Source organism: Miniopterus natalensis, chromosome 8, assembly GCF_054644295.1.
Source record: "Miniopterus natalensis isolate mMinNat1 chromosome 8, mMinNat1.hap1, whole genome shotgun sequence".
Lineage (NCBI taxonomy): Eukaryota > Metazoa > Chordata > Mammalia > Chiroptera > Miniopteridae > Miniopterus > Miniopterus natalensis.
The window spans coordinates 35,966,066-35,989,147 of NC_142088.1; the positions used below are offsets into that span (position 1 = coordinate 35,966,066).

A 23,082-nucleotide genomic window follows, 5' to 3' on the forward strand; every position below is an offset into this window, starting at 1 on the left:
GACATTTAAAATGCCACTTGAAAATGGAGAGAGTTTGAAAGGGGACAGAAAGGGAAGGACATCCTGGGAAGCCTGAACAAAGTGATAGAACTAAGAAAATTATGTACAAGAACCTGCCAGTGCTTCATGTGGTGGACAGTTCTGTAGGGCACTGTTTAAGGAGCCAAAGACACAAAGAACAGTAAGATTTGGTCCTTGCCCTTAAGGAATAATTCAGTTTAGCGTATTTTGGAAAGTGTGAGTAGGAAAATGGTTTTCAGTTAAGTCTGAGGATGGTGATAGATACTGAACTGAGGTTTGGAATTCTATTCTGTGTCGATGGCTTTGGTGATGGTGAGAGTAATACTTATTATTTACTAAATCTTTCAATGCTTCTGTGTATTTAAGTTAGAATTTACATGTATTCGCTCCTTCAGGTCTCCTCATTAGATATGATTACTGTTTTATTCCTACTTGTCAGCTGAGAAAACAGGGGCTTAACAAGTCAATTAATTCATTTAATGTTTTCCAGATGGTAAGTAGCATAGTGGGGATTTGAACAGGTGTATTGGATTTCAGAGTCCATAAGTCACTAAAGGAAGTCATGGAAGGCATTTGAGTAGGAAAGTGATTGAGTCAAGCTGTTTTTATTAAGAATTTATTTGACTACAGGGCAAATACAGCGATTAAAATATTATGCCAGTGAACAGCTAATGAAGACCTAAATGAAGGTAATGGTAATGGGTGTGAAAAGGGGAAGGAGGTGAAAGATGTCATAAAGATAACTAACTTGATTTAGGGACCAGGAAGAGGGAGAAGTGAAATACAGCTTCAAGATTCAGAGTCTGTGTAACTGGGAGCCTTGTGGTTCCTGCCAGCGATAAAAAGACCACAGAGGAGGAATGTCCCTTGGGGTAGAGGAACTGGGGTGACTAGTGTAATTTTGTACAAATGAAGTTGAGGTGCCATTGGGATACATGTGAGAGGGGTGCAGCAGGTGGTTGGAAATACAGAGGCTGAGCTTGGAAAAGAGGTCATTTAAATATGGGGTCATATTCTACCAATGGTTTCAAGGTCAAGGAGGACTGATAAAGAACTTCAAAACTATAGTTTTATTAGGCTGGAGAAATCAGAAGCTGGATCACTGGATTTATGAAGCGGGGTGATAGTAATAAGTAAAAAGGAAAGTGTAGGCTACTTTAAAAGGAATTCACAGTTCAGGGGGAAAGAGAGCCGTTGGTAGACAAGGAAGCTAACGGGAATGAGGCAAGCCTTCGCTTTCCTTCAAACTGGAAGAACTGAACAAGGATGGGGCTGATGGGATAGTCTTAGAATTGTTGGGCCTCTGTCAACTCCAGGGCACAGGTGGTGGGCTTGACAGGTGAGGGATGTGCCTCTTCCCGACTCCTACAGGCCTTTTCCATTTTTAGGGAACCACTTAAATGCCCCTTCTCTGCTAAGCCTTTGTCTCTCCTGTAGCTTCCCCCACACAGGCTAACTGTTCCCTCCCCCACCCTCCCACTGCTCTCAGCACCTACATGACCATAGACCGGTGGTTCTCAAACGCCAGCGTGCTTCAAGGCACCCTGAGGGCTGGTTAAAACATAAATTGCTGGGTCCCACCCCCAAGTTTGTGATTCCGCAGGTTTGGGATGGAGTCTGGGAATCTGCTCTGCTAACAGGTTCTCAGGTGATGCTGATGCTGCTGGCCTCAGGACCACACTTTGCATACAATTGAACTAAGCTAAGCACCTATGAGAGATATAAATAAAGGGTTTGGGGGTTTGAGGATAGACTAGTGTGCCAGACCTGGAAATGTTCTAGAAAAATACTCCGAAAATCAGGCATGATTTAAGGGCAGGCAAAAAAAGGAAAAAGGAATATTTTGCCTAGCTTCATGAAAGAAAAAGTAATATTTTGCCTAGCTCCATGAACGAAAAAGGAATATTTTGCCTAGCTCCATGAACGAAAAAGGAATATTTTGCCTAGCGCCATGAAAGAAAAAGGAATATTTTGCCTAGCTCCGTGAAAGAAAAATTCTTCAAAGAAAGCATCATCATAATCCCTCCTGAACAAAGGGTTTTCTTAGGAGAGGTCTATCATAAGTATAGATTTTTTTAAAATAAAATAAAAAATTGAAAACCACAGCAGTGACTATAATTTTATTTTAATCATGAAGAACTAAATATTATGTGAGCAAGAAGTGCACAATTGTTATTTGGGGGAAAATTAAGTATAGAGCTAGTATACTACGTTCCATTTAGAATGCTATTTTGTTATAACAACTGAGATCTTTGGGCCTGGAGATATGCTCCTTTTCTGAGAGCTGGTTTTACAATTACCGTTTTGATTGCTGCATCTAATTATTCCCTTAGGTTTACCAGTCCCTGGTAGTTACCGTGCAAATCTGACATAAACAGATATTCCAAATCGCTGAATTTGTGTGGGTGTAATTTGTTCCGTACGTCACCAAAGTGTTGGCTGTGGTTAGCAAATGTGCTGAGTTGCACAATCAAAGGTGTAAAACTCTTCCTGACATTTGCAAACATCAGTCATTTCAAGTTTTGGATTTTTTTTTTTCATTTAGTCAGATGCCCGCTAAGCTAACTCATCAGTATCAATGACAGTAAGCTTAGCATAAGCAAAACAACCAGTCAGTCATAGCCACACGGTGTAACATGGATATATCAGAAGCCTGATCACATGGTCAGAAGCCACTAGAAGGAGAGTGAAATTAGTTACATATATGAGTAAATGATGTATCATTTAGTTCCAAGCCTACACAACTGCTCATTTCACCATGATTATTCCCCATATAACTGAAGTTAGGTTTTTGAAATGAAATGCAAAAACATTCCCAATAATCAAATTAAACATCAAATGATCTGCTATAGTTTTTTTGAATTATATGCTGTGAATCTTTCTTTAAAACCTAAAAATCCACAGGAAAGGAAACAAATTCTTCATGCCTAACAATATACAAACAAATTATTCTGGACTAACAATATAAATAAAGTTCATATTTTGAGAACATGTTTCATTTTGAAATAAAAAGCAATTTTAAGATAAAGATTTAGTTGCTCACCTAGAAAAGAAAAAAAAAATCCCCTTAAGTGATACCAAAAATTCAAAATTGTTAAAATACATAAATATTTTGAGAGAATTGAATGGCGTTTCTGGGAAAGAGAAGTGGGTGTCAGATTATTTGATTTCATTCTTACTGTGACAAAATAGTAGTTTCTGGGAGATAGGCAGAAAAAGTACCTGAAGGAAAGTAACCTGTCAGTCTTTTAGGATATATTTGGTTCAGTGTCCTCAGGAGGTAGCCCGCCCTGTCCCTGGAATCAGGTTGCAAACACTATCCTCAATAGTAATTAGAGCTAAGCGGCAATTAGAGGGCCTATGATTTGCTCAGATGCTCTGCCTGGGCCGTGCCCTAGCACCGCCTTTCACGGGAGCACCAGGTTGAAATCTGGGGACTATTTACCTCTCCATGTGACACCTGAGAAAGGGCTCAAGTGCAGAAGTGGCCGCGGACCGTCATTTAAAGACGAAGGAGGGCCTTGCAGGCTGATCAGCATTTACACCTCAGGAACTTTTTCATGAGGTACGTGGCCAAAACGTGAAACAGTTCAAATCCACTTCGGAAGAAGAAAAAAGTATCAGAATTAGAGCCAAGAGAATTTGCTAATATTGCAACTCCCTTACCCAGAATCACCTTGGCTTTCCAAACTTGTTTCTATTCAAACTGTAATAGCGAGTCACTTTGCTAAATACAATGAAGATGCGACTGGCTTCCCACCCTCCCTTTGTCTTTATGATCCGCGGTTGCTGCTGCTTCTGAAGCTGGCCTCAGGATAGCTGCCCGGTAAGAGTGAGATTGGTGCGATGCGGGCGTGTTAGGACCCTGCCTCTCGTCCCTCTTCAGGAAGCGCGTGAAAGTGATGAATGTGCCCACTCAGGAATGGGCATTCAGGCTGGCAGAAGACTGGCTGGTAGCCTGCAGGGACGCTGAGTGACGCGGGCTCTTTGCACTCCTGTCACATGATTTTTTTGATAGGCGCGTTTCAAGTTTTTAATCTTCCTTCTAGTTCAAGTCAAAACTCAATGACTTCATGTTTATTTAGACCCTTGGGCATAGAAATCTCTCTGGAAACCAGGTAAGTTTAGCTCCTTAGGAGGGAGTATTGTCTGTTATGTGGATAGATGTATTTTACGTGTATACAATATTTATGAAGTTCCTGTTTCTATTTTTATAATCATTTTACTTTCCCCCAACTAAAATATCCTTTTTCTTTCCATTTTGCCATTTTTTAGACATAAATAAATATTACTGTTAGGAAAGAGCTTAGAAACTCTCAGCTCTAGAGAGATGTTTTTATCTCATAGTCCCCAGTGGGATTTCAGGTGGTTTGGAAAATATTGAAAGAGCGTTGACTTTTTTCCACTTATTGGCGGATTAGAAAGGTAAACACGGAGGGTTCTGTACACTCTGGCAAAAAAATGAATGGATTAAAGCCAATGCAAGGTTCCAGAAACTCTGTGATGTGGCACCTCTTAGTAGGCACTGTTGCTCGGTGTAGTTACCACTCTTAGAAATTTTTGTGTGTTTGTTTAGTCATGGAATTATTTATCTTTGAGCATTCTTTTCTTTATCAGAAAAACTTGGGGTGATTGTAAGCCACGCAGCACTTTAGAAATGTACTTAACATATGGAAAAGTACCTGTGCTCCCCAATGAAAATTTATAGTATTTATATAACCCAGGACAGTGGTGATGAATTTCTATAAAAGTATACCATTAAATTCTATGGTGGCTTTAAGGGTTTGAAACTGACGTGACTACTTGAGACATTCCCAAAGATATGGCCTTAATTTAATTGTTTTATCTTGTCACAGGGACATACTTGTTCTGAGATTAGCAAAATCTCATTATTAATCTTTTGATTTATAGAAGTAAATATTGAAAACAAAATTAATATAATATAGCTGCAAAGCAAGGCAAACTACAAATTTTGAGTGCTTTCTAGTTCTCTGGCAGCATTATGGTAAAAGAGACAGAGACAGACAAAAAGATGAAACAGATAGGCATACACACATAAAGAGAGAAAAAGAGACAGAGACAGGTGAATTGCCATAGACGTGAGAGACATAAGAGAGATGAGAGGCAGAAAAGACAAACAGGTGAGAGGGAGGGAGACTAGTGAGACATGTATAGGACAGAGGCAGAGAAAGGGAGTATTAGAGAAAAAAAGACACCGACATAAGTCAATCAAAGTTTGCAAATAGAGATTGTCCAATTTTGGAACTTTGTGGGGGTTTTTGCATTTTCTTTAAGTGGAAACATGCTTTGTCAAATTAAATACATTGAACACCAGGTACTTTTTTATGAATTGTTTACTTTCCATTTTTGTCCTTTAAAACAAAAGGAACTTAAAAGGCTGTTTGAAGTTCAGAAGAGACCAAGAGTGAAAATAAATGTTTGTCTAAAAGAAAGTGTTTCCATTCCTTTGTTGCCTTATAGAGCAAATCATTGAAAAGGAAAGTGATGGGTACTATGATTACATTCTCTACTTTTCATGTGGCTCCTTATTAAAATAGCATTTTCTCTGACTTTTGGAGATCACTGGGTGAGTGAGGAGTCATTTGGGAAGCCAAAAAGAAATTCCACAGAAGAAAAACTGGTACAAAGTCTGTATAATGGTACAAGAATAAACATGATACAGAGGGACAGGGGCAATTATTTAAGATGAATCACTTCCAATGCAGAAAATTCTTGGGCATTCATCAGAGGGCTGATCTGATGCTGTTTTGCATGTCACTGGTGCCCCAGAAGCCCCCGCATGACTGAAGCAAGTAGCATCCATTTCCAGGATGTCTGGACAATGGCAGAATTCCAGGAAGGCAGGCCAGGGACTGGCCATTCATTTCAATACCCACGAAAGACGCTTTGGAGTGCAAGCATCCCCTGGGTCACAGGACACTCCGTGTCTCAGGATAAGGGTGATATCACATTGTCTCCCAGTTGCCCAGGCCCTTGGTTTGAAGGAGTTGTATGTTCTGCTTAACTAGATTGTTCCTGCTCATATAGTGTTTGCTCTGCAATCTTTCGTTCTATACAGATGTCTGCCACACACTCAAAAGAGAAGAGAGAAGGAAATTATTTTAGGAGTGAGATATTAGGAAATTCCAAATAAGGTTTTGGTGCTAATTCTAGTCCACTCTACAAAATTAAGCCAAACTGACCACTCTCCCTTCTCTCTCCAAATCCCCCTCACCTTTTTCCCCATTCTAACCCCACTATTTCCCTGTCACTCACAATCTCTGCTCACCCCATCCCTGACTTGGCTAGATTGGCCACCTCACACCAGATTTCCAGGGATGCAGTGGTGGCTCTCATGCTGCTTGCACAGAAGCCTGGGGAGTTGCCTCTCCTGCTTCTGGGTGAGTGAAAATGGTCTCTTGGCTGATGGAGGACCCAGAGTGGCATCTTCTGTGATGGTCACCGTGATTATAATCCTCCACTAGAATTTTTTTCTGAATACTCTATAGTGTATTATAATTGTGGTGGCCATGGCATATGCATACAAAAAGAAAAAAAAGGGGGGGTTACAATACAATTTTTACCATTTTTATTTTAACCAAATTTACCATTTCTGTTTATTCCCATTTTCTAATAGAAGCCTATTACTTTTTAAAAACAAACAAACACACAAAAAATGGGCAACAGCTTTTGAATAGCTATGAAATGTTTGGTTAATATTTAAGTGAGGCAAATCTCTTTTCTCCACAAAGGTGGGAGTAAAGAGCACTGGTAGAACAAATATTAACTCTGTTTCTTTAAATTGAGCAAGCTTCTGGGGGGAAATATCTTTTTAAAAGGACCATTAAGTAAACCACTGTTCCTTATTTTTTTCCTTTTGGTTCCTAAATGCAAATAGCATAGACACTGAATGGGAGAGCTGAAATTCTCTGAAACTAGGGGGGAAAAGATTTTATGTCCTGGAGCTAGAATTTATAGCCACAGCCTGGTGCGCTGACATCCTGAGTTGCTGAATGCGGCCCCTACAGCAAAGCCCTTTGTGTGAGCTGCAGAGGCCTAAAGTTAGCCAGAGGCCTCAGAGGCCCTACAGCTTTGATCTCCAATGGAAGGTCAGTTGTCATTGCTTTTTTAAAAAAAAAAAAATGTGTCTTTGCAGATAGCATTTTGCTTGCAGTTTTGATAGTACCTCAGTGTAAAAACCACCAACAGAAATGTGCCTCCTACTATGAGACTATTTGAGTTAGTTTTATTGATCTACACAGTACGGTTAAAAGCATAGCGTTAATGGGGTTTGTTCTCTTTTTTCCCATTGGGAATATTAGCAGAATTATTTAAAATGAGGTGTTGCAATCAATCTTCAGCCATTCTTTAAAAAGGAAAGAAATGTTGGCTCTTGACCACTCAGGCTTTTCTCTTTCATTTAATTTCTTCCATCAGTGATATTACTAAAACGTTGAAATTAAAATCTCATTTGAAAATGAATACTTCTAAATTTCAGTCAAAATACAAAGAGAAAACAGACCAAACACCAGTCTACTTAATTTTTTTAAAAAGATAACTATAATATATGATTCTTGCACGTCTTTAATTACACAGGCTTAAATAGTCCAACAGTGTCCCTGAGCAAGAAGTTCTGGGTTTCATTCCGCCATCATGTTGTGGTGGAAATAAGGTTCTTCCACAGAGTTACGAGAAAAGCATTTTCATAGGGGCATGAGGTGTAGTGATAAGATTGATTGGAGTGAGAACAAAGGGCCGACCCCAAGTGCCCAGTGACTGATCTACGACCAGAAGGTTCAGCTCCATCTCCCTGAAGAAGTCCAGTCCCTGGAGGACTTACCCTCACCAAGCCCAGGAGGACCAGGGCCCAGAGATGCAGAACTCTGTGTCTCATTTTCCCACCTGCACGTCCCCACCAAGGCTGCACTTGGACCCATGCTTGGACCCACACAGCTGCTACCGAGAGACAGCGCCCCAACCAGCCTCTGTTAAGCTTTGATTATATGTCCTTGGGTTTGGGGAGGGGTAAGCTTCCTTCCAAACTAACCCATCTCTTTCCTGGCTTTTCGCAGGCTTCTGCTGGGGCTTCCCCCAACCACTCCTTTTTCTGGATCTCTAGGGTTTTGTGTCCCTTATCCGATCCGACCCCTTTTCCAGGCTAGACTCTGCCCCTTCATGTAGCCATTTGGGGACCTACTGCACCTGCCTGCGTTTCCCCTCGTCTGGTTTCCACTGGGCATGCATTGCTGCCCCCGTACCATCTTGGTTTCTACTGGGCATGTGCCCAGCAGAGGACTTTCCCCTTTATTGTTTATCCCTCCCCCCATAGTCTGGGTGAGCGGACCAGATATCCCCCAGGGAAATCGGGGAGCTGGTCCTTCCTCCCTATACAGGGCGGGGGGCGGTGAGGGGATGTTGTTAATCCCCGTGGTTGGATTTGGCTAGCCCCTGGGGTGTCTGGAAGCTCTACCTTCTTAGTTAATCTGGTTTAATGTCTGATTCCTTTTGCTCTCTTTATTAATACTAACTAGCTACCTACGCTAACAACCAGACAGGTACTGAACTGGGTTAAGTTCTCCCAATCACAGTTTTCTCATATAAAATGAAGGGTAAATTCCTAAATTATATTTACCTCTAAAATTTTACGAAGCATAATTCCTCTAGAAATAGTCAGTGGCTTGAGAAATATAGTTGTTGTTTTTCCTAAGAAAGCCTGTATTTTTAGGAAGGTTTCTAAAAAAAAAAAAAAAAGTTCTAGTTCTGTGCTGCCCGTAGGTGCCCGGCATGCTGTAAGGGAGAGCAAACAGTTCTCTGTGTGGAATAGAAAGAGGCTTCAGACCTCAGCAGAGTGTCTTGATGCCACAGACAGGAGTCACTGGCAAATGTAGCTCAGCACCATCTCCCTGGGTCTTTTTGCCAGAAAATTTTGTCAGGCTGCTGTGACCTCCCAATCCACTCTTGACCTCAGACAATTTTAGTAAATCCCTGTCTGGAGATAATTTTGGCTTCTTTAAAGGCTTAGTAATTTAGGAACTAAGCACATGACATTCCCTTTTGATAAGTCAGGTATATTAAAAACAATTTCAAAAAACTTGACTTAGCATTTGTCAGAACCTTGTTTTTTTCTTTTTTGATGTTCCAAATTTCTTGCAGTGGAAAAACTATAACAAAGCAAAATATTTTAAATTCTCCTCAAAAGAAGACAATTGGATCTGAAGATTTTTTTAAAAACCAGTTATCTTCTTAAATTGTGAAATTCTCAGATTTTTCAATATATCTTTAAAAAATGATTGCAACGGATTATGTCAGATGTTTAACCAAACTATATTTGGTACTGTATAGTAAATAAATCTTACCCTTTTTTTTTTTTTCAAGATTTAAATATAAGAAACTCAGTGCATGGGCAAAGTAATCAGATACAAATGAATCACGGCTTGGCTATCTGTTTTCTACTGCCAGCATCTGAAAAGCTATCCGTTGCATCTTAGGGAAAGATTCATCATTTTGTGTAAAAGCTGGCATACTACTAAACCCAAAAGACATTGTGGCTTAAAATCTATCATGCTGTGGTTTCACTGCTGTTTTTACATATAGCACTTCATTTTCGCTTATAAACTTCAGTGTGGTTCTCAGAAGGATTTATTCTTAAATGCAACATTCTGCCAGGATGCTGCTGTTAGAGCTCTTTGGAGGGAATCCTGACTCACCCCAAGGGAGAGTCAGGCACAAAACTGCCAATTGTTAAGATTTTGTAGATTCAGAGTTCTAGATACATACATTTTTCTTTTTGGCATCACTGAATTCTATATCAGTCTCTTCTCTCCACTTCTGAAATTCAGCAAGGAAGCATCAGCCTTAAAGAGAACTTTTATTTTCTCACAAATCATTTTGAGTAAAATCAAGCTGGCAGTGGAAAAATGAACTCAGAAAATATATTTGTCCTAAAAATATACAAACTTGACAGTATTTGGAGATGTTCTTCTTATTGGGGAACTTTGCCTATATTTGTCAAAATTGTTTACTAAAATTAATAGCATTGAATACATTACTTTTAAGAAATTTCTTTTGGGGTATAACATACACAAGAATGCATGTTGAATAAATGTACACAAACATACATACCTGGGCAACTGGCACTAACATCAAGTAGAAGAACATTTCCAGCACTATAGAAGCCCCTCGCACGCTCCCTTCCAGTCACTCCACCCCACCCCATCTCAGCCTTCCTGCAAAGACAGCCACAGTCCTTACAGCATAGATTCATTTTGCCTGGTTTCGTGCTTTCTATAAATGGTAACATACAGTTCTTTTTCTCAGTGTTACATTTGCATGGTCTGTTATACAGGGTGTGGCAAAAAATAGGTTTACAGTTGTAAATGCACAAAACGGAGTTTATTCTTGTATTATTATTTATTAATTATTGAATTTCCCATACAAATAACTGTAAAACTACTTTTGCCCCAACCTGTATGTCATTCTTCTCATTGATATATTTCATTAGGTGGGTGTTTTATTGTGTGAAGATGCCAATTTTTTTTTTTTTTTTTTTTTTTTTTTTTTACTCTTGATGGGTAAATTGGCTAATTTCCAGTTTGGGGCTATTATAAATAGTATTGCTATCAACATTCTAGTATATATCATTTCTGTTAGGTATATACTTAGAAGTGAAATTGTTCAGTCAAGTTATGTATATACTCAGTTTTAGTAGATATTGCTAAATCATTTTTTAAAGTTGTAACAATTTATACTTTAAATAAGAGTTCTTGTCAGCATTTGATAAAATGTCTTCATTGTTACCATTCTAGTGGTATATAATGATATCTCACTGTAGTTTTAACTCCTATAGTCCTAATGACTTAGGAAGTTAAACATATTTTTAAATGTTTACAGGCCATTTTAGTATCTACTCTTGGGAAATATCCATTCAGGCCTTTTGCCCAGTTTTCCTACTATATTACCATTTTCTTACTGATTTGTAGGCGTTCTTTTTGCTAGATTCAAGCCCTTTGTATTTATAGTGAATATCAGCTCCCACTTTGAGGGTGACCTTTCCGTTCCCTTGGTAGTATTTTATTCTTCCATTCTTATTCTTAATAATACAGTATGTTTACTACTTTATTATTAGCACCTTTTGTTTTCTATTTAAGAAATCTTTGCTTGCTCCAAAGTCACAAAGATGTTCTGCTTTTGTCTTTATTCAGAAACCCTAAGAATACCTGAGTGCCTTAAAAAAGGTTTTTAACTATAACATTCCATTTTTCTATGCTTTTTGCTGATGCAGTTTCCTCAGCCGTTCTCCCCTCTCAAACTATCATTCCTCAGCACAGAGGAGAGAGCTCGTCTACAAAAACATTTTTGAACCCAGCTCCTAACCAGATGTAATTTCTTTCTCTCTTGAAGCCCCTTAACATTTTGTTGATAACATATGACTCGTGACATGCCCTGCCTTTTATAACTATTCATGGATTTAACTACTTATGCTCCTGGGGAGCTACAGTAACAAGCTTATCGAGCACTTGCTGTGTCAGGCACAGGGTTGAGCACTTTCATAGAAACATCCCAGTTAGTTCTGCCAACCCCATGATGTAGATATGCTAGGTGCCCCAATTTTTAGAAAAGCAAATGGAGGTATAAAGAAGTAAGTCACCTGTCCAAGGCCACACCACAACAAAGCGGTGAACCTGGCAGTCGTCAGCTTTCTCTGAATCGGGGTTTTTCGTGTGTGTGGAACAGTGCTGCCGGGAGGATGCCATAGCATCGTGGTTGGCCCGGGAGCTCTATGAAAATAAAGATTGGTTCATGCGCAAGAAATTGAGGGTAGACGTCATGTTTCCCTAGACATCCACGGTGTCCGTTAGTGTATGAAAAGCTCAGAGATGTCTTGCAGAAAAGAACCATTTTAAACTTTGTTGAAGCCAGTATTTCCTATATATATTTGGTGACAGAGTCTTTCACATATTCACAAATAGAACCTACTTTATGGAGTGATAGCATGAATTTACAGTCAGATGGTCAGGAGTGTGGACTTGGGCCCTACCACATACTAGGCGATCTTAATTTCTCTGAGCCTCACCTTCCTCATCTGTAAAACGGGGATAATAATGTAAATCTTGTATAGCTGTATTATAATTGAATAATAGAAGGGGCACAGATCACTTCGCACAGCACCTGGCGTAGAGAGTACAACCTCATTAAATAGTAGTAGTTGTTATTATTTTCTTATCTTCTCTTAGCAAGTAAAATAAATTCTGACTAAATTCGTAATCCCTGTAGCTGTCAGCACTGTGCCCTGTACTATTGGTGCCCTATGAGTAGTCATTGAATTAAATAACACTGTTATGGGGGGGAGATTATTTTTAGATAAATATATTCTAGAACATGACTTATAGAGCAGTAAAAATTTTACATATTTTAGTTATTTTAGTATCAGGTAGTATGGTAAGGTCAAACAAAAGTTGCAACTAATTCCCAGCTGGAGAAGAGATGCGTTTTAAGACCAGCTATTTTGAGCCAGAACTCGCCCATGTGCCCAGCTACTTTTCCCTCGTGATTGGTCAGCAAGGTGTTTAAAATTACTTAAATTAGTGTAAGTGCAGACCCCAGTTATCTCATGACCAGTCAGCAAGGCGTTAACTCCCTTAGTCTGGTGATAAAGTATTCCTATGTGCTGGAGAATGTATCTATTTAAACAAAGTGTTTTCAGATGTGCAATTTGGTGACCGTAGCATTGTGGTGCAGAGCAGAATTAAGTAGTCAAATGGCCTGAGTTTGAATCCTGGCTCTTGCACATACAAGCGGGATGAAGTTGGGCTTAGCCACTTTGTGCTTCAGTTTTTCATCTGTAAAATGGGGCTAGTAATAGTGCCTTGTTTGATGGGTTATTGTGAGTATATATGTATATATACATATATGTATCTTCTATAGTGAGTATATATGGATATCCCTACAAGTATCTACATACCTATATGTGTGTATGCACGTATAGAGCTATGTAACATGTTTAGGGTAGTATATATGTACACATATGTAAAATGCTTAGGGAAGTGCTGGCACATAGTATACACTACACAAGTGTTGTTATTATTATTGTGTGGCCTTCTCAGAAACAAAACCCTTTATCAGTCACAGCCCTTGTCCACACAGCCCCCTCCTACTGGCCATGTTTAATGGTCTCTTGGTGAATTTTTTTTCCTCCCATGGCAGACTAATAAAAGAATGTAAATAATGAGAGAAGGGGTGAAGGAGATGCTGGGTGGTGACTGTCCTAGTAAGAGGGAAGGTTACTCAGTAGAAAGGGCAACAAAGCTGGGAAAGCAATAAAAAGAGAAAACTGAGTTTGGTAGAAAATCTGAAATGCCACTCATTTAATTTCTTTAAAGAAATCTTTGGGGGTTCTATAATTGACATTGTCTCTGATATATACTCATAATATGTTAGATTTTTTTTAATTTCAGAACTCACTGAAGCAGACATATATAATAATGGTATACATAGTTTAACTCATTCTACAAATGCTTCCCCCTCTACAAAATCACCCTTTCTGTGATTTTGCATACTCTCCTTTCTAAGAACAAGGTGTTTTGTTTGTTTGTGTTATGGTACATAAAGAAGAGCCACTAGGAATCCTCAAAGCTATAACCTAAATAGACCTTCAAGATTATATTTCTAAAGGTCAGAGAATAAGGGAATAATTTCAGGTGTCACCTTGTCCTCAAATGAGGTTTTATTGTGATGGATTATCACATAATCCATTGACATCATAACGCACCTATTATGTCACAGAGGCAGTTGGCTGAAATAATAGTTTTCTTTATGATCATAGTGATGAACTGTCTTTCAGATATTAAAGGTTCATAGCTAAAGATGACTATAACTTGGATTTTACCATCAAAATAACATATATGGGAAAGAGTTAATTTCATTCTTATGAGAGACAATATGGGCATGTGTAATTTTCACAGAGAGAGTGGTGACTGTTAGATCTTCGGGGTGTTCATGCTTGTGTGTTGTATTTAATTTTCATACTAATCTAAAAACCTTATTGTCAAATAAGGTGGAACCCTATTATGACTTGATTCAGTATGAGACATGTATATCTATATACCTATCTATATCTATAGATGATAGATAGATAGATAGATGATAGATAGATAGATAGATAGATAGATAGATAGATAGATAGATAGATAGATAGATGATAGATAGATAGATGATAGAGATAGATAGATAGATAGATAGATAGATAGATAGATAGATAGATAGATAGATAGATAGATAGATGATAGATAGATGATAGATAGATAGATAGATAGATAGATAGATAGATAGATAGATAGATGATAGATAGATGATAGATAGATAGATAGATAGATAGATGATAGATAGATAGATAGATAGATAGATAGATAGATAGATAGATAGATAGATGATAGATAGATAGATAGATAGATAGATAGATGATAGATAGATAGATAGATAGATAGATAGATAGATAGATAGATAGATGATAGATGATAGATAGATAGATAGATAGATAGATAGATAGATAGATAGATGATAGATAGATAGATAGATAGATAGATAGATAGATAGATAGATAGATAGATAGGATTATATCCTATGCTTTCAAACAGAGAGGAGGTGTCTCATATAATATTGCCAAATAGTTTAAACAACAAAGGTTGGTCCTGTTCCATGAGAACAGCAACGTAAGGGTACATTATACCACCCTTTGTGTTAAAATACATGTTCATTACATTTTCAGCTTTTTTTTTGCCTTCAATAAGTTTTGAGCTTTAGAGAAATTAAGCATTTTCTTGCAGGGTGCAATGCATTTTGGCCAAATTTCTGCTTGTATTTCCCAATGACTTTTGGGTATCCCGAGGAGAAGAGAAATGCTTCTCAGCAGTAGCTGCAGCAGCAAAATCTGGAATAAGGTGACAGAGGGTTCAAAAACTGTGCAAAAAAAAAAAAAAAGCACTTTATTCCCATTCATTTCCCATTTGCTAAAACTTCCTTTGAAGCAATCAACCTTGGTGAAGCAATATTAAAAAGCAGGTTTTAAAAGTGAAAACAGCAAGGTTGAGGTGAGGGAATTGATGAAAGCCTAGTTTATATTTATTCAGAAGTACTTTAAAACAATCTGTGTTTAACATGGCAAATTGTCTGTCATTAAAATGCTAATGAAATGGTAAGCAGCTGCTAAGTTTTTTATGCTAATGAATGGTGGCAGTTTAGTAACTCTCAGGCCTTGTCTTTATTAGCATAGAGATTTGATTGGGTAAGGGGATCGTTGTGCATTCTGACCTTTGTTGATGGAGCAATCTGTTTGTCAAGTTCCATGTTTCATTCTGTTTGATTTTAGTTTGTTAGTACAAAGTGACTCTTGCCAGGCTCTGGGGGGCCATGTATTACCTAGTTGTTATCAGAGCGACCATCGTGGGTTTAGCATTTTCTTTTCTTTGGGGGAGCCACCGTGGCAAAATAATTATACATTTGTTCATCAGGCAGCTTTAAATAGAATGATTCTGTAAAATATTTTACTTTAGACTTTTAACAATTATAACAATTGTAAATTGTAAAAGGCTGTTGATCTAATATAATAAATCTGTTTTTCAACTTAGCTAAGATTTCACAGCAAAGCTTTTAAAATAAATATTTTAATAAGTGACTCTGCAACATTTGACATATTGATATAATACATCATCTTGGATCTACCAGCTCTGAAGTTAGCAATGAATGTAATGTTACCTACTTAGAAGAAGAGGTATAATTAAATACAGGGTGCTTATGTGAATGCCAGGCTGAGATCAGAGTACTTACTTTGGCATCAGAAAACAACCATTGCTGTTTGATCTATACTTTTGGCTATTCTCTTTCTGCTGATTTTACTCTATATTTTCTAAAGGATGGGACTGACCTGAAGACTTGGCATAACAGATAAGTGCTTCAGATGCCTTTCTCCTTTTTTCTGTTTTTAGGATCAGTGTAAATAAGGTATGACAGTTTATTAAACACCATTGCCAATAATGTTCTGGAATGATTTAAAATATGATGCAGAGTTCACTGATGAAATTCATTACCAAAAATATCATTGAAATAGGTATTTTTATTATTCTGGGACACTGTATAAGGAAAATGGTGGAAATTTTAATAGTTAGGAGCATTTTCCCATACTGTTTATTTCTCCTTGAAGTCAGAAGGGGATTATATGCATATAATAATTTGTGGTGCTATGTAGGCATGCCAGGAGAAATTGGGATCCTCATACACTGCTGGTGGTAATGTGAAATAGTTCAGTGGTTTTGGAAAACAGTCTGGAAGCTCTCAAAAGGTTAAATCATATTATTACCACGTGATTTAACAATCCCCAATTCCACTCTTAGTTATATACCTAGAGAAGTAAAAACATATGTACATATGAAAACTTAGAAACAAGTGTTCATAGCAACATTATCAATAATAGCCAAGAAGTGGAAACAACCCAACTCCAAATGCCCATCAACTTATGGATAAGTAAGCAAAAAGTGGTACGTCTACAGTGGAATATTAGTCAGCCTTAAAAAGGGATGGAATTCTGATGCATGTGACAACATGGAAGAACTTTGAACACATTATGCCAAGTAAAAGAAGACAGTCACACAAGACTTCATATTGTATAATGTCATTTAAATCTAATGCCCAGAATAGACAAATCTCTAGAGACAGAAAGTAGACTAGTGGATGCCCAGGAACTGGGGAAGTTACAGGGAGGAAATGAGGAGAGACTGCTCATGGCTATGGAGTTTCTTTTAGGGATTGTGAAATGTTCTAAAATTGTGGTGATAGTTGCACAATTCTGTGACTATGCTAAAAACCATTGAATTGTACACTTTAAGTGGTTGAATTGTCTGGTATGTGAATTATATCTCAATAAAACTGTTATATTTAAAAGGGGGGCATGGCAGAGCCTGTCTCCCAGAGCGCCACCCTCACCAGCGGTTGTTACTTGCCTGCTATGTGGAGGCCACAGGCTAAAGAAGAATGCTGGCTCCTGGAGAAAAGAGCTTTAAATCTCCTACTCATGGCCTAGGCCAGATATCTAAAGAGATGACAGCTAATATAATTATTAAAAGGGATAGTTGCTAAAATAATACAAGGCTCATTAGAAATAAAGGTCGAAGATAAAGTTTTGAGTTCCTGTCCCCACTCCTCCTTGTCCCCCAGGACCCTGCACCGACCCAGGTTGCAATAAGCCTTTTAAGATTCACTGTCTGTCTCAACCACCCATTTCCCACATAGTAAAGGCCAACTTTCAGTTTGTATTTTTAGAGAACAAATTATTTCTGTCATAACTTTCTTGGGAGCAGACGGTAACTCTAAGAGCCCACGATGCCTTCCCCTTGTGATAGACCCTGTAATTATCTCCGATTTGCCTCCTGGTCATCCAGTAACTGGACAGTAAAGAGCATCTGGCCTCAGAGGCTCCCGCCCGCTTCTGCGACACTTCTGGCTAGGCCGGGGCAATGGATAGACCACAGGAGGAGCAGGGTCGGGGTGCCGTGTAGCCCAGCCCTCGGCCAGCAGGGTCGGGGCGCCGTGTAGCCCAGCCCTCCGGCCAGCAGGGTCGGGGCGCCGTGTAGCCCAGCCCTCGGCCAGCAGGGTCGGGGCGCCGTGTAGCCCAGCCCTCGGCCAGCAGGGTCGGGGCGCCGTGTAGCCCAGCCCTCCGCCAGCAGGGTCGGGGCGCCGTGTAGCCCAGCCCTCGGCCAGCAGGGTCGGGGCGCCGTGTAGCCCAGCGGACACGGAGCAGCTTGGCCCTGCCGGAGGGAAGCTTCTGCACCACTGTCCTAGACAGTGAGCGAGATGACCAATTTGAACTGGACTGTCTCCTCCTGGGCCACTTGCTTCCTTCCTGAGGAGCTCTCTGGCTTGCAGGTTGCAGCTCAGCAGTCTTGCTTTTGCATCACAGGTTGGGGAAGGAGATGACGTGAGCAAGAGACTGAGTTAATTTTGTTTCGCTCTTGGCAGGCAGTACCTGCCACACGGCTGCCCTGCCTGCCCTGGTGCGCACGCCTGCGCTGATGATGCAGCCTCCGCTGGACGTCAAGCCGTTTATGTCGTTCCCAGTGGACAGCAGCTCTGCTGTGGGACTCTTTCCAAATTTTAACACAGTGAGTAAATGCGTTTCTGTTTCATGCCCTCCTGCGTTTCTTTTGTGAGCAGGCCATTGGTGGAGCCTGTTTCTAAAGTGGATCATTTTAGACCATATATTGATTATACTGCTCAGCTGTGTTACGGAAGGTAATGCGTCACCCATGGGAGTTAGTCCAAACAAGGGCCAGCATATTTATTTTGCAACAATTTCCACAGGTAACTTTTCATTGTTGCTTTGAGCAATTCTGATAGACTTTTCAGTGGCTTGAGAGCCATACTGTTTCTGGGATGCCATTCATATGCTCAAAACACAATTTAGAGAGATAAGCCACATTGATTTTTCCCAACTACCCAAGTAAAAAACTGTATGCTTTATCGCCCTGGGTACATTTTTATTTGAGAGATATTTTAGATAAACACTCTTTTGCAAACAGAATTTTCATTTGGAGTCTATTGTAGAGTATGTGAACCTGACTCTATTAGTAAAAAGAAAAAACTCATTTAAATCTAGTTGTCTGTATAACACCTTGACATCCCCTTTAAAATATGCGATAAATATTAGTGAATTACCTGTTATTACCAATGTTCTTCATTCAGGCCAGCTGACCTTCAATCTGAATAAAAGATATTTTGCAGGTTAGCCAAGTAGAGAGCATGACATCTTTCAACAATAGAATACAGCATAAAATCAGTTCATAGCCAGATTCTAAACTTATAGTAAGAGAAAACGTTAAAAAGAGTTTAGGTGCTTGCATGAATTATGTCTGCTTAGTCAATAAGTACAGTCAGTTGGGGCAAGATGGTCGACATAAAGGATACAGCCTTATAGAAGCTGCCATAATCAAGAAAAAAATTACATTATCAGCACCACCAGACAGTGAGCATCTGAAGTACTGCCAAATGTTTCCTTTTGCAAACTTATCTTTTGTATGAAATGAAAACAGCAAGAGGCTTCTTTCTCAAGGGCTGTAAATAAAATCTGCTGACAGGCCTTCTGTTGTGGCTGAGCATTGGTAAGGCAATTAGAGGTTAGGGGCTCAGCCAACTTTAAAAAGCACTGGCCTTGACTTACCGGGTAAATAACTGAGTATTTTTTCTTCTTTCGGTTTTTCAGGGACAAGTCAGACAGTACTTTTAAAAGAGCATTAAAGGGTGAGCATCATTTCTAGTGCAGGTGAACAGCTCAGTAAGACAAACCACGCCTGCCCGTGGTCACATTGCTCCATCAGAAGTGACCGACCCAAAGATTGCGCCGTTTCAGGGAACTTGAACTCAAGCGTGCCTGTTGTAGCCTCTGTGGAAACACAGGGGGTATATTCCCAACATCACTGAATTCAGTTACATACTTCCTAAAACATTTAGCTGGTATTTGTATTTTGATTAATGTGCGTTTGGAAGACAGCGTTTGTAGCTATAGCACAAGTCCAGTTGCTGTCAGGAGGCAGCATTGATGATGTGGGCAGGCATAAATGGCTCCTACTGTGGGTCACCTCTGTATTTTTTTTAACACAAGTAATACATAGATACTTGTTTCAAAGATTCAAATAAAACATTAACATTCAAAGAGCAAAATGTGAAATTCACCATTCCCTACCCCTGCAAACAAACTTACTCCCTTTGCTGGAGGAAAGTGCTCTTCAGCAGCTGGTGGGCATCCTTCCAGCCCCCTTCTGGAAATAGGTTATGTACATACCTGAAAGGAATACAATCACAGTTGTCTTTTTACAATTGTGATCAGATTAACACTGTTCTCTAAGTCACTTTTTTTCAGTTATCAAAGTGCCTTGCATATACCTCTCTGTCCTTAAGGACTGTAAAACAAAAATGGAAAGAATATTTTCATAAAGGGTTTTTTAACATAAAAATAGAGTGTCACAGTGGCTTATAATGTTGTTTAAGGCTTACACATGAACTAACTTGCCTTTTTGTTTGTTTCTGTATTATTATACATAGCAATTAACCTTGTGATACATTTGACAATATGCAAAGAATAATTCTATTAATAGAAGTTATTTTTTTTCCTTCTTGGAAGAAAATAAACTTGTAATTTTCAAATGAAAGTACTTCTTGGTTAAGATGAAGAACAGCAAAAAACTACATTAAGTAATCATTTTTTTTCTATATATTATATCAAAGGCATTTATTGATACTACTTTAAAAATTAAGTCATTGCAGTAGGACCCTCTATCATCTAGTAACAAAATGAATTCCTAGGATCATTGGAGGGTTTCCTATAATTTTTTTTCACTAAGCTACAGTTTTAATTACTCTACCCCTTTTCCTATAGGTTTTTCCATTCTAGTGTTTAACTCTACCCAATAGATTTCCTAAGGTAATTACATAAAAATCATTGTCAACATTTTCCTAGAAAACTATTTACATCACTAATAATAATTACACTAGATTATTATATATTTGTGATGTTTTATATCCTTCAAAGGACCCAGACTGGAGAACATTTGAGTAGACCATGATTGTTATCTCTATTGTCTCGAGGAGGAAAGAGAGTGAGTAAAGGAAGAACTGAGACTTGAATTTTAGAATCTTCTAACTTTGAAGCTCATATCCCAGCTCTTACATGTCATTAGCTCTTTCAGTCCATGTCACCTCCCACCTCATTCATTGTGAACAAAGCTCAATCAGAAATCTTTTGTACTCTTTTCTGGAAACATGGTAGACAATTTTCAGCAGACTTTTTCAATAAGTAAAAGGAGGAAAGGATTTTTTTCCCATCACCATTTATCCCCCTTATACCCGCTTTTTTGAATGCATAATATGGACCTCTTTACAAACAAAATCTATGAAGCAGAATATATTTTAAAAACAGTTACAGTTTCTTGTTAGCAAATTTTACAAGTATACTCTACTCAGTAATCCACTTGTTCTTTGAAAACCGAGGTGAATGCTACTTTAATTACTTTATTTTTAGTCAAGGATAATATTAGTAAATATAAGAAATATTTTTAACTCATAGTTATTATCAGTAAAAGGAAAACAGTGTACTTTGCGAACATAGCTAAAAGTTTTAGAAATTCAAATTTTGCTATTTCCTTTTTTAAATTTTACTAAAGTTATTGGGGTGACATTGGTTAATAGGGCCACCACATATTTGGCCCCCTTTTTCCTTTACTACTCCCCAACCCCTTTCCTCTGGCAACCCCCATAGTGTTGTCTGTGTCTATGAGTTTCAGGTTTATATCCCACATATGAGTGAAATCATATAGCTATTAGCTTTTTCTGTCTGACTTATTTCTCTTAGCATAATATTCTCAAGGTCTATCCATGTCGTCGCAAATGGCAATATTTCATCTTTTCTTACAGCTGAGTAGGACTCTATAGTATATAGGTACTATATCTTTTTTATCCAGGCTTCTATGGAAGGACACTTTGATTGTCTCCATGTCATGGCCACCATAAATATGAAGCAAATAATTTTTGACAAAGGAGCAAAAAAAGAAAGGCCTTAATAAACGGTGCTGGGAAACTGGGAAGCCACTGCAAAAGGATGGAACTAGGTTACAGCTTGTCCCTATGTACAAAAATTAATTCAGTATGTATCAGAGGCCTAAATATAAGATCTGAAACTATAAATTACATGGATAAAAACATAGGAACTAAACTTTTGAACCTTCCGAGTAGAGAACATTTTATGAACTGACCTCAAAGGGAGGTAAAGGCAAAAATAAATAAATGGGACTATATCAAACTAAAAAGCTTCTGCCCAGCAAAAGCAACTGACAATAAGGCAAAAAGGCAACCAACCAATTGGGAGATGATATTTGCAAAAAACAGCTCCGACAAAAGGGTTGATAACCAAAATATATAAAGAACTCATACAACTCAACACCAGATAAACAATCCAATTAAAAACTGGGCAGAGGACCTAAATGGACACCTCTCCCACGAAGACATACAAATACAAAGGACCAACAAATCTATGAAAAGATACTCAACTTCACTAGCTGTTAGGAAAATTCAAATCAAAGCCACAATAAGATACCACCTCACACCTGTTAGAGTGGCTGTTACCAACAAGATAGGTGATAACTAGTGTTAGAGAGGCTGTGGAGAAAAGGGAGCCCTCATTCGCTGCTGGTGGGATGTAAACTGGCACAGCCACTATGGAAAACAGTCTGGAGGCTCCTCAAAAAATTAAGAATAGAGTTACCATATGACCCAGCAACCCCTCTTCTGGATATCTACCAGAAATACTCAAAAGCATTTATTTGCAAAGATATATGCACCCCTATGTTCACTGCAGCATTATTCATGGTGCTAGTTTCTTTATGTGTACCCTCAGATTACCGCCATTATTGTAGTTGTTCCACCATAGTCTAATTACCTGGTTATCTATCTTCCTCACCAGAATGTCAGGCCCTTGAGGACAGGAGCTATATCCCATTTATCTTTGTATACTTGGTGTCTGGCCCAAGTGCTTAATAACACTTTTTTTTTTTTAAGGAAGAAAGAGAGAAAGAGAAAAAAAGACAAAGGAAAGGCCCCCAGTTCCTTCATTTTAAATATTCCTGCTTCCCCCTCCAGCAAAGGGAATGCCAGCATTTCTGCACCCCTTCTAAGTATGAGGTGATAAGCCCAGATGTTTACTTTTATTTTTATTTTCCTGAAAACTGTCATTCTTTCAACATTAAAAATTTTTAATTAAAATAAATAAATAAAATAAAGGCAATGATTAGTTACACACTTTTCCCCAGCTATAGTTCTGGCTTTCTCTGTATGGATATTGTGGAAACTTTGCAAGTATCTACTAAATTCCTCTCCTAAGCCCCAGTTTTAAGAGCATTTAGTTAGAAAACAAAGTTGTTAGTTACTGAATTTTATTGAGAGCATATGCACTAAAGAGTTCTGGGTTTTGGAAAAAAGATAAACAAAATTACCCTAGGGCCTAAGAAACTTGTAAGAAATAGAATA

At 38.6% G+C, this 23,082-nt stretch overlaps 1 protein-coding gene across 3 annotated transcripts in view; it reads left to right on the forward strand.

Moving 5' to 3' along the window:
* Positions 1-23,082, forward strand: part of ZNF385B (zinc finger protein 385B) — a 283,963-nt gene that overhangs the window by 198,717 nt on the left and 62,164 nt on the right. For 2 of the 3 annotated variants that reach the window (XM_087819738.1, XM_016225156.2), the window contains one exon: positions 18,028-18,170. In XM_087819738.1, coding sequence (XP_087675864.1) covers positions 18,028-18,170 — 143 coding nt within the window. Of the gene's footprint in view, positions 1-4,014; positions 4,140-18,027; positions 18,171-23,082 lie in introns of those variants that run through there. The other variant, XM_087819739.1, reaches the window with a different exon arrangement.